This window comes from Pseudomyrmex gracilis, unplaced genomic scaffold (assembly GCF_002006095.1).
Source record: "Pseudomyrmex gracilis isolate BER0280 unplaced genomic scaffold, ASM200609v1 scaffold_238, whole genome shotgun sequence".
NCBI classification, from domain to species: domain Eukaryota; kingdom Metazoa; phylum Arthropoda; class Insecta; order Hymenoptera; family Formicidae; genus Pseudomyrmex; species Pseudomyrmex gracilis.
In genome coordinates, this window is record NW_018020822.1 from 1 (window position 1) to 11640 (window position 11640).

The 11640-nt window shown below is 38.0% G+C and overlaps 2 protein-coding genes across 4 annotated transcripts; one reads left to right on the plus strand and one right to left on the minus strand.

The window, feature by feature from the left end:
• Positions 1–155: 155 nt before the first annotated feature.
• Positions 156–5629, plus strand: LOC109859101 (polyphosphoinositide phosphatase). Of its 3 annotated transcripts, XM_020437014.1 has the most exons (15): positions 156–433; positions 546–649; positions 748–973; positions 1365–1529; positions 2141–2516; positions 2599–2845; positions 2923–3118; positions 3204–3402; positions 3478–4002; positions 4088–4200; positions 4279–4519; positions 4629–4844; positions 4925–5107; positions 5181–5349; positions 5425–5629. In XM_020437014.1, the coding sequence occupies exons 1-15, from the start codon at positions 427–429 to the stop codon at positions 5512–5514; spliced, it is 3057 nt and encodes a 1018-aa protein (XP_020292603.1). In that variant the 5' UTR covers positions 156–426; the 3' UTR covers positions 5515–5629. The 3 variants fall into 3 exon arrangements, with proteins under 3 accessions (XP_020292603.1, XP_020292602.1, XP_020292604.1); XM_020437013.1 differs by having other exon boundaries at positions 5181–5629; XM_020437015.1 differs by lacking the exon at positions 1365–1529 and having other exon boundaries at positions 5181–5629.
• Positions 5630–5681: 52 nt separating this feature from the next.
• Positions 5682–6804, minus strand: LOC109859103 (ubiquitin-60S ribosomal protein L40). Its single transcript, XM_020437016.1, has 3 exons — positions 6702–6804; positions 6124–6323; positions 5682–5970 (listed from the first exon to the last, which is right to left on the minus strand). Exons 2-3 carry the CDS (start codon positions 6311–6313, stop codon positions 5774–5776), a joined length of 387 nt encoding a protein of 128 aa, XP_020292605.1. The 5' UTR covers positions 6314–6323; positions 6702–6804; the 3' UTR covers positions 5682–5773.
• Positions 6805–11640: the final 4836 nt, after the last annotated feature.

Here is an 11640-nt window from a genome sequence, read left to right on the forward strand (position 1 = left end):
AGATGATATTATCTTATCTTCAAGGCAGTTATCTGAAGCCGTCTATAAACGCGCCTTTGCTTTGCCCACATGTGACGTCATGTAGATGATATTATCTTTGCTTCAAGATAGTTGTCTGAAGCCGTGTCTATAAGTATATATGGTCTAAGGTTTGAGCCATATATGCACCAAACCTATAACCCAGATAACAGATATTTAAAAGACGACTTAAAAACACTTGACTTTTCTGTGCTGTCTGCACGGGCTGTAACCGAGAGTTACATTTGTACTATCTACGTCTGAAAGCACATCTCACACCGTAATTTTTACATTTACTTTTTGATGCGGGATATATAACACTGAAATCAACCGAGAACGTTGTAAAAAATTACTATGGGATAGTTGCTCTCAGACTTCTCCTTGATGTAAACATTAGGACACATTAGAATGACAGGTGAACTGGTGAAGTGGCATATGGGTTACTCTTTCAAGCCCACTGAGCATGTCCATTGTAACATAGAATGACAAGTTGTTAACGGGATCAATCTCTATTTCTCTTACATTAGTTTTTCAAATATTAAGTACCATGGAGGAAAAAGGCAAACCAATCGTGGTATTTCATCCAATTATTTCCTCCATACAGAAAATTGCTCTTTACGAGACAAAGTCCGTAAGTTTTACATTTATATCTTTATTAGCTGTTTTTTTTAAATTAAAAGTATATTGCTTTTGAATCAGTGTTTACATTTTTGCATATGCACTTTGCAGCGGTTTTATTTAATGGGATCAAACAACACACTGACACGTTTTCGAGTTTTGAAAATTGACAGAATGGAACCGAGAGAATTGGTTGTAGTGGATGACAAAAGAGAATACACTCAGGAGGAAATTAAAGATTTGGTCAACATGATAGATATGGGCAACAGAACACGAGCAGGACAGCGCAATAATGTGGGTGGTGTTGCTCGTGTTGTATCTGCTTTTGGAATTGTTGGTAAGATCACTAAGCCACATTTTTCTCTACTGCATATTGTGTGATAAATATTTACTTATTAATAGTTGCACGTAATAAGCTTCTGGTATCTATACGAAATATGTAACTTATATAAGTTTTAACACATCTGTAATATAATTAAAATATCTGTCTATGGCACTTTATCTTTCTATCAACAAAAACATTGAAGCTTAGGCTCCTCAGTTTTCTCATGCCTCCTTATTCATGGTATGATACTTTATCTCTATCATATATGCCATTACTTGGTTGTATAATCACTAATATTATTCATATACTATATCACATTAGTAATTAAAAACATTTTATATATTGGACTCATTGTCAATTGCATTATGCAAGACTTAGCTTGTTTATTTGCTTGCTAATAAAGGCAAAAGTAGTAAAGAACCTGCACATAATTCGGGTGTATCAGAGGAGCCTGAGCAGCAAGAATTACAAAAGCCACTGCATAAACCAACACAAACTAAATTCACCTGGAAGAACATGTGGCAAAGAGATACTTTTCCCAGACTAGTGCCGGCTTTTGCTCTTCTTGGTAAGGCATCATGAGCTTCTTATTGGCAAAGTCGCAAATAGATGTACATAAATGTCTAACAGAATAACTTTGTTGCACAAAAAGAAAATTTAGCCTTTGATTATAGCAATATATGTACACATGTTGCTTATTAATGTAATGTAAATTGTTAAAAGCATAAAAAATGATAAATAAAAAGATGAAATTACATTCACTAACATGACAAACAAAATACAGAGTTATTCAGTTAATTTGTTGATATTTAATAGATAGCAATTATACAATTAGAAAAAAATAGGCACTATATATAGTTTATAATTAATTAATGGAAAATTAATATTTGCAATCAAACATCATGATATGTGGTATGTACATAATTTTTCCTCACGCATGGGTGTGATATTTATTCATGTATTTACAATACATACAATTAAGCTAAATGCATGATTGTATATCACATTATATAAAATATTACAACTAATAATAAATAATAAACATATATAGCACACACAAGCAATATTCCCTAGTTTATTTTATTCTATGTACAATGAATTTTTTATTTTAAGCGGTTTAAATAAAACTTGTTTATAAATAGTTTTAATAAGATCTTAAAAGAGAATGTCTGATACTAGGTTTTATACGTTTTTTGGAAGGATATTACATAATCCTTGTAACAAAACGTCGCCGAGTTGCAGTTATCGGTCATCATACAATATACAAAATAGAAGACACATCAATGATATACATACCAAATGACATGATACGAATCTTCCATCCTGATGAACAGAGATATGTAAAGATGTTCCAGAGTATTGATCTCAAGAGCAACTTTTACTTCAGTTACTCATATGACATGTCACACACTTTTCAAAGTAATATGGCACCACCGATGAATATTAAGTCTGACATTCCTACCAATGTACCCACAAAAATGGGATCTGACGAAGCAGACGATTCGGAGGAGTTTTTTAACATGTGGGCATTCAGGAAAGATTGGCAAACTGAATGGTACTGGAAAAGCTTTAACACTGTGTTCTCTCACGTCTCAAGAAAGATGGTTGAACATTTTATTTAAGTAGAATATTTGCAGTGAGAGCGAGAAATATATGGATTACGGTGTAAGGAGCAATCCAAATCGTCGCTTCGTGTGGAATTCCTATCTCCTGAAGCCTGTGGAAAAAGATCTACACCCTGACTGGATATTGTACATAATACATGGTTTTATTGGTCAATCAAACGTGAGCATTTTTGGCAGAAGTATGTACGTTACCATTATTGCCAGAAGAAGTAACAAGTATGCGGGCACTCGTTTTCTGAAACGTGGTGCAAATTTTGATGTAAGTGCACATCATGCGCGTGTATGTTACATTTATCTCAAGTATTGTTAGGTAAACTAACGAGCGTGTGAATTTAGGGAGATGTCGCGAATGAAGTAGAAACGGAGCAAATAGTTCATGACTCTGGCGTGAGCTCTTTAAGCAGAGGACGTTTCAGCTCATTCGTACAAATGCGTGGGTCAGTACCTGCTCATTGGAGTCAGGATGTTAGTAAAATGGTTCCTAAACCGACTATAACTTGTGACTTGGCTGATCCTTACGTACAAACAGCAGGTATAAAAACCTAAAATTTAAATTATTTAAAAACCAACTTTTTAAAAATATTCTTATTACATATTTTATATAATAAATGATTTAGGAGCACATTTTAATCAACTTTTAAAAAGGTACGGATCGCCGATAATAATATTAAACTTAGTAAAGAAACGAGAAAAAAAGAAACACGAAAGTACATTAAGTGAAGAATTGAGCATGGCTGTGAAATATTTGAATCAGTTTCTACCTCCAGAGCATCATATCCAATATATCAGTTTCGATATGGCACGTATGAGTAAGAGGTAAGTTTGAAATTAAAATAAAAAGAGAGGAAATGACAATTTACTATTTAATTTTGATTTTTATCTTTTTTATAGAAAAGAAGTGAATGTTATGAGACGCTTAGCAAATATCGCTTACAACGCTGTATTGAAGACTGGTATTTATCAGTCACAAAATCCTTATTATAGTCAGAGATATCTGTTTTTGCCACAGAACAGTAACACCAAAAAGCTTCACAAAACGAATTCGAGTTCCACTTTATCAAATTTAAACGATATCAGAAACTCTGTTAATCCAAGTGTAGATGTCGATAGGACAAATGATATAAGTCAAATCGAAGAAAAAGTGAGAGAATGTTTCGCAAGAAGAGGAACTGTGCAAACTGGAATTATCAGAACGAACTGTGTTGATTGTTTAGATCGAACGAACACGGCTCAATTTGCAATAGGAAAATGTGCCTTAGGATTTCAATTGTGTGCTTTAGGTGTATTGGAATTTTCTAAACTCGAATTTGATTCCGATTGCGTGCGAATGTTGGAGGAATTGTACGAGGATCACGGGGATACTCTAGCCTTGCAATATGGCGGTTCGCAACTAGTGCACAGAATCAAAACTTACAGGTAAGCGAAGGTCATTACATTTAACAATAAAAATAAAATAATAAATTGGTTGAAAACAATCGTTGTGCTGTTTATATTTATTTAGGAAAACTGCCCCGTGGACAAGTCAGGGTAACGACATTATGCAAACTTTAAGCAGATATTACAGCAATACATTTAGTGATCAAGAAAAACAGCACACGATTAATTTGTTTCTGGGTAAATAAATGTATGTGTAGCTCAATTTTCGTAAACACTTCACACATTTCTAATTCAATCACTATATACGTATTTTAGGATTGTTTGTACCTGAGGAAGGAAAGCCTCCAATATGGGAACTTGTAACGGATTATTATCTGCATCACGCACCGGCTTGTCTCTACACAAGGAAAACAAAACCTTTGACACAGTGGTGGGATACAAATGTGACAAAGTGTCTTCCTTACGCGTTGAATGAAGTGACTAAATCCTGTTCAGAAATGATACAAATGCAAAATTCAACAGAAGAAATGATCGATGTCTATTACGACTATCACAGGTAGTGTGTCATTTACTTCATAATGTTTTACTTATTTTTTTTATTATAAATGTGTTATAAATTTATATAACAATTTCACGGGTTACATCCCGTATGAAAATATTTTTAGACCATATGAACAGTCTTTGCTGTCCGAGGTATACGCGTATAAAATAAGCCATTCCGTCAGAGATTTTATGCCGCACTTCACCACCTGCTACAGTCCGTTTGCTGTTCGCGTGCGACCAGGTAGACGAAGAGAAGAGGCAGGTACTAAAAGTTTGAATATGAAAAATCCATCTATGACCGGTCAGAGCAGTACGAGCAGCACAACGTCAAGTGCAAGGTAACAAATCGATTACTTGTTATTACTTTTTCAATTTAATTACGACTATATAAAGCATTAGTATCATTAAATTTTTATAGTTCAAGCGAGGATTCGAGTTCGGATGAAGACGAAAGTCATCAACAAATGGACGATTCCCAATTAATTACTTCTAAGGATAGTTCAGAACTGATGCCATTTGAGTCATTGTTTCCATCTATGAAAGAAGTATATGGCACACAACCGGAATATCCAAAACGAAACGATATTATTTTGTATAAAAGGTAATGAAAACACAAACATTCTCTCGCAAGTATACGGAAAAGAAAGATGTCTCAACAATTTTTTTTTTTTCAGATACGTTCTAATAGGACGTAACGCGACATATCCCACTGATCACACTAAGTTGCGTTCAAAATTAATGCAGCAAGCATCGTTTCCCGAAACTACAACTGCTTTTATTACACTACCTTCTGTTAAAAATGAAAGCATAAGCATATATGAACAATATGTTAAAAGAGCCACGGTATGTAAACCATATGTTTTAAGTATAACAAGAAAATGTACGTACAATTTTATAAACATATACATATCTTTACAGACAGGAGGTTCAGCACCAAATGATATGGATATATATAAAACTTATGCCAATCAGTATAAAGCGTTAATGGGAAAAATATGTTCTGCATAAAAGTATCTCATGTACCATATTGCACATATATACTAGATATATAAATTTTTGTACACATATATGTATCATATCATAATAAATTATAAGCTCAGCTGTGGCTTGATGTTAAATTTTATCGAGAATTATAAATAATTCTATCTTATAAAATAAGAAAAATAAAATGCAAATTGTCAGTTTACCAGTTAGAATTTATTTGAAGCCAAATATAAGAAGTATATTTCCATCCTCGTAGCAAAGAAATGGATAATGGATAATTAATCTACTTCAACTTCTTCTTAGGGCGGATGTTGTTTGTGTGACCGCACTTCTTCTTACGGCAATTGGTTGCTCTGGGATGAAGACGAGCATAGCATTTGCGACAGATCATCTTGTCACAGTTGTATTTCTGTGCGAGAATACGCAGAGTGGGCTCAATTACACCTCCTCTGAGACGGAGCACCAGATGGAGTGTAGATTCTAAAAAAAATTATTAGATATTTTAATACCTCTGTTTCCCATTTTTATATCAAGTTCTATTAACACTTTGTTCATAGAACACAAAGAATTATATCTTATACACAGCAAGTCTTGTAGTTAATTATACGCTACATGTGTTTAACATGAATATACCTTTCTGGATATTGTAGTCAGAGAGAGTACGTCCATCCTCCAGCTGCTTGCCGGCGAAGATGAGACGCTGCTGATCCGGTGGGATCCCCTCCTTGTCTTGAATCTTGGCCTTCACATTTTCAATAGTGTCGGAGGCTTCCACCTCAAGGGTAATGGTCTTACCCGTGAGAGTTTTCACGAATATCTGCATGGTGTTTCACCTGAATCGTAAACGAAAAATAAGGGTCGCAAATTTATCGGACAATGTTGCGAAACATAATCGAGATTTTTTTTTGCGTTTGCAACTTGTTGTTTGTGGAAAATGTGTTTACGGGAAAGAAAATCGTTTTCGTATGAAATAAATACTAAAATTTGGAGGGTCGAAATATTTCAATATTGACAACGCAAAATCATTGGTGAAGCATTAGCAACATATCGAATTGCATTTGTTTCTCAAGTTTCTTTTGTTTAATAACTGTCTCTCAATTTTTGCATAAAATCAGAGCGACAGAAGTTAACGCAAAGCTTAAAACGTGATTTACGGCAATAGCGGAAATATTAATTGTGGAAAAGATCACTTATTATTACGATGTACTTACTGTCCGACAACGTGCCACTACGAGAGAACCCAACCTAAAAAGACTATGGCCGAGTTCTCACTTCCGCCAGAAGTGCATTTCGCGCGACATCTTGCGATGCGCTTCAGAACCATCGGGACGTTACGCGTGAAGTCAGGTAAAGTCTGAGAGCGGCCAGGCTTGTAAGAGAGAACGTGTAATCGCTTTTCCATCCTGTAAGCCAGCGCAATGTCTATGGGTGGGTGCACATTGGCAACTTCTATCTTCCACGCTTGTATTTTTTAAACACGTTGTATAAATTAGAGACACTAAGAATTAATCAAAAATAAAAATAAAATATACAAAAGACCATGGTGAGACGAAGTCTAACAGCGGCAATAAAAATATCGATTGTGTGACGAGTCATCGATTTCGATATTGCGATAATCGAAATGGAACGCTCGCCGCCACGGTCATCGCCAGTTCGCGCTCAAATCGCAACCGCTCTCAGATCGTTTTGTGGATTTCGTGCAAATTAGTGTAAAAAAGTAGTGTATAAAAGTAAAAAAACTCCATCCGCTCAAAAAAGTATTGTAAGTCTGTCGTAAAGTATCGGGCGTACGTTGTAACACATACAAAACAATCGCGTATAATCATTATTATGTGCAAATATCGCGATCCGCTTCTCGACATAGTCGCGAAAGTCGAATACGCTTTTGTATGTCAGTACAAGTGATCTTCGCACATTCATCAATTAATTCGTACAATATTCAGGTAAAAATTGTTAATTAAGAAAATATATTCCTAAATATTCAAAGAGAGAGAGAGAGAGAGAGAGAGAGAGATGAAAGGAAGAAAGAAAGAGGGCGATAGTATGTATATATGTATGTATATATAGTATGTATATTATACTTTTATAGTGTGTAGGAGGTTTTAATTTACACATATATATATATATATATAATTTATATATTTATTTATAATTTATCACTTTACACGAGCGCAGAGATACACAATGAGATAAATGCATTTGTGCATTAGTGTGTCACGTATCCGTTTCTCGGGGAAGATGGCGGCTCCGCGCTTCGGACCCGAGCGATATGCAAATTTTAGTAGTAACCCTTAAACTTTACGCCCTGACCTAGATGCTCACCTGTCTGGGGAGTAGGAAGATGTCTTGCGATTATACGCGATTTACTATGTCGCCAAAGTTCTGTTGCAAAGTCAAAGCTCTGTTGCACTTTGGTCGTGTCAAAGAAAGACGGAACAGAGAGATCATTGTATAGTATTGAAATAGATCGTTATTAAATTACGGTTTATATTTTTCCATGTTTAATCATACACAGAAGATTAATTAGAACTAATTATAATTTTGAATTATGCAAAGCGCGACAATTTTATAGTTTTAAAAATAAACAAACAAAGAAAAATAAAAGAACTTAAAAATCAAAAGAACTTAAAAATAAAAAGAACTTGACTGCTTATTGTTGGATTTTTCAAATGTTAGTTTATTTAATTCGGTAAAAAGAAATTTTATTCATCGAACTGAGAAATATCAATAAACAAAAAATAACAACACACAAAAAAAAAAGAATTCAGAGAACGATTCAAACTAAATTTTGATATCAAATTGAATATTTATTGTAGATGTTCCATATATATATATATATGTATACATATACACATATATCGGAATAAATTCTTCCTTCAGCTCCCTTTTTAATTCACCTTGTTTCACGGCGCGGCTATTTCTCCGCTTTTTCTTCCGCTCGTGTGCGCGCCCGCGCGTCGGATGTATTCCATAAACTCGAATGAGTTTCGCGATACTCCGAAGAAGAAGTAGGATCTTTACGACTCTGCTATGTCTCCTTGAGCGTTTCGTTGGATCGCTACCGTCCTTATATCACTGCGCGTTTCACGCCAGGGAATAGATAAGAGAAAAAGTACGAGCGTGAAGGGAGAAACGGCGAAAATGCGAAAAATGCCCTATAAATTTCCGCCGTACAATAGAAGACCATGAAACCGTTGACGGCCGACAATCAATCTACCGCAGTTACGCGCGATACAACACACTTGTTGTCGTACAACTCGCGCGCTTCCTCCACTTTTACCGTTGACTGAGATTATACCGTGCGCGTGTGTGTAATGTATCTCTCTCCCATTTTCAGGCAAAGTGCAACCGGCCGATCTATTAATTGAGGCGGGCCGAAACCGATATTTGGCGCCCGCGCCGAAATCGAATTACCCGTCCCGTGGGTGTCTGCAAAGTATACGATAACCGGATTTCTCTTCATTGAGATGGACTAGATGCGATTGCGAGGAGCGAACAGATTGTAATCCGATGGATATATCAGCCTGCGTCCGTAACGTTATCGAGAGGAGGAATCGATGGGGGAGTATTCCCGCTTCTTCCCGAGGAGAGAGATCATCACCGGTGAGTAACAATTCCACGGTGGATGATATTTTCTTTCGCGACCAAACACAAAGGGATGTACGCAAATTTCTTTCGTCTCGTATTTATCATTTACTGGGAAATATATTCAGCGCGATCGCTTGCGATTGTTTGTGCGTCAAAAATATAATACGCCGTAAAAATAATAATACTCCACAAAACCGAAACAAAGACAAAGTGAATGAATAAGAAAATTCTTATTCTTGGGTTATCGTTATCTCAATTCGCAAGTTACACTACGGCTTATCCGCGACAGCTATCACCGGAACATTGAAAATTGAGAGATCTCATCGTGAAATCAGCGAGTATTCGGAGAAACGGAGTATATTTATGCAGCGAGTTATGTAGCCGTGTAATGAAATCCGCAGCTTCTTACTAGCGAATGCAAACGCGGGCGCGCCGTGTTCGTTGTGTAAATAAGCCATGCTTACCGACGAGATTGCCGGCCAGGCGTACGTATCACCAATCATTTGCTTAGGCTAATCAACGTGTGCTGCTCTTGTGATGTGGCTTAAATTAGAGGACGACGGGGCCGGAATCGCCATGGCTTCAGGTTGCATTTGAATTGTGTATGAGTAAGCCCCGGATTAATGGTTAACCCGACACGTGTACTCGGCACGTTCATTCCGCTATGACCCGGCGATAAACTCTGGAGTAATGCACGATTCACCTCACGGCGTCTCACATAAATAATCGTTTGCCGTTTAATGGGAAACGGTTGATTGCAATTAACATTGTCGGCGTTAATTTCTCCGCGTAGACGCTGTGCGATCGCGAACGAACGCGCTATGTGTATATATAGACGTGTTTCAATATCTCTTTTGCGATGCTTCGCTCGCGATTCATCGCAAAGCGATAAACAAATTTGCAAGATCCCTCCGATCGATAAACAAATATCGGAAGACCGTCTATGAAAATCGAGCGGCAATAAATCCGCGGGATTGGCAACGCGATCGAATCGTATTATACCAATGACGTGCGCGGTTGCCCTTTATTTACGGAACTATCGTACGAGCTCTTCCACGGTAATATTTACTCTTCCCTCTCTAAAGGAAAGAGGATTTCAGAGCCGCGGACAACAGGCGTGCTGTTATTCTCGAGAGAGCCGTCGTGGTGTTGTCGTTCGTTTCCCTCACATCCCTCCGTTATCCGTCGTATTTAGCCAAGAGTCTCGCCGGTGCCGCTCGAACGCGTGAAGAACCCTTTTCCGCAAACGCGCGCGTAAAGTCCATAGTGTCAATATAACGCGCGCACGCGACACGAAATTCAATTAAAACATCCGACTGGAAATAAAAAAAAAACTGTGCAGTAACAGAATTTTTCGATATATCATATTTCGTTATATTCGATAATAGAGACATGTGCGAGTTTTTTTTTTTTTTTTTTTACGTATAAGTAAAAGAGGATGTACACGTATCTGAGTTTCGCGCGCGAGAAGTTCTTTGAAACTTTACAATCGGTATATATAAAAGTACGTACATACAATACGCGAGGTACTCGTAATCTAAAAGGAACCGCATCGCTCTCTAAGGACAGATAAACCGCGCCTTTCGACCTACTCCGGAGCTCCGCCGTTGCCTTTAACTCTGTATTACCGGCGAGCGTACGGTCGGGGATATGAAAGTTTCATAACCGAGGGCGCCATGCACCTTCCGCTCGCACCGGCGCGTTATGGGAGGTCGCCGCTACTTCCGTTCGCTTTAATAAAATATTTTTATTTGCCGTAAAAATAGACGACCTCGGACGCCGGGTCTCTAATACCCGCCGCGTCGCCTCGGAAAATCTGAAGTCGAGCGGTAAAACGCGCTCTCTCGCGTACTTGCGCAACTTTGCGAGACGAGCAGAACGTGCGCATGTTTCGCCAATTACAAAAGTTTCTTTTTTTAGTTGTTTTATTTTTATTTTTTTATTTCCAACGAAACACAAATTTGTAGAAATCGAACACGCCGATGCGTTTGAGAGAGAGAGAGAGAGACTCGAAGCGCGGACTCGAATCGATCGAGGTTCGTCGATCGGTCGTGTCAAGGAGCAAATAATTGATTACGCGCGCTTTCGCAACCAGGTCACGATAATACCGGGGAACAGCCGTGAGGTCGGTTCGCTTAACACCTCTTCCGGTGCCGTGAAAAATCATCAATGACCGAGCGCGCGTGGGGTCGCAAGCGGAATGACGTCATGCTACACCCGGACGTGGGGTCGTACGTCACGCACAGTGTGTCGACTCTAATCGCGACCTCGTGTCACCGCCAATCGACGTTCCCGATCTTATCGGGACGATACACATCGCTTCTCTCGGCGGCATTACGTCGAGCTCGGGTAATACGAAGACGGGTGATCCGAACTAATAATGGAAAAGCCCGTCCGAGTTAGTAAGATCATTAAATTGTGTGTACAGAGGCGCTTCGCGAATACACCCGGGCGAAACTGAAGCTTAACTTAACGCGAACTCGTTCAACTACGGTTAACCTTTCATGACACTTTGACCCCGAATCGCGGTCGCGCGTTTACCTGGTAACAACGCAACGGCCG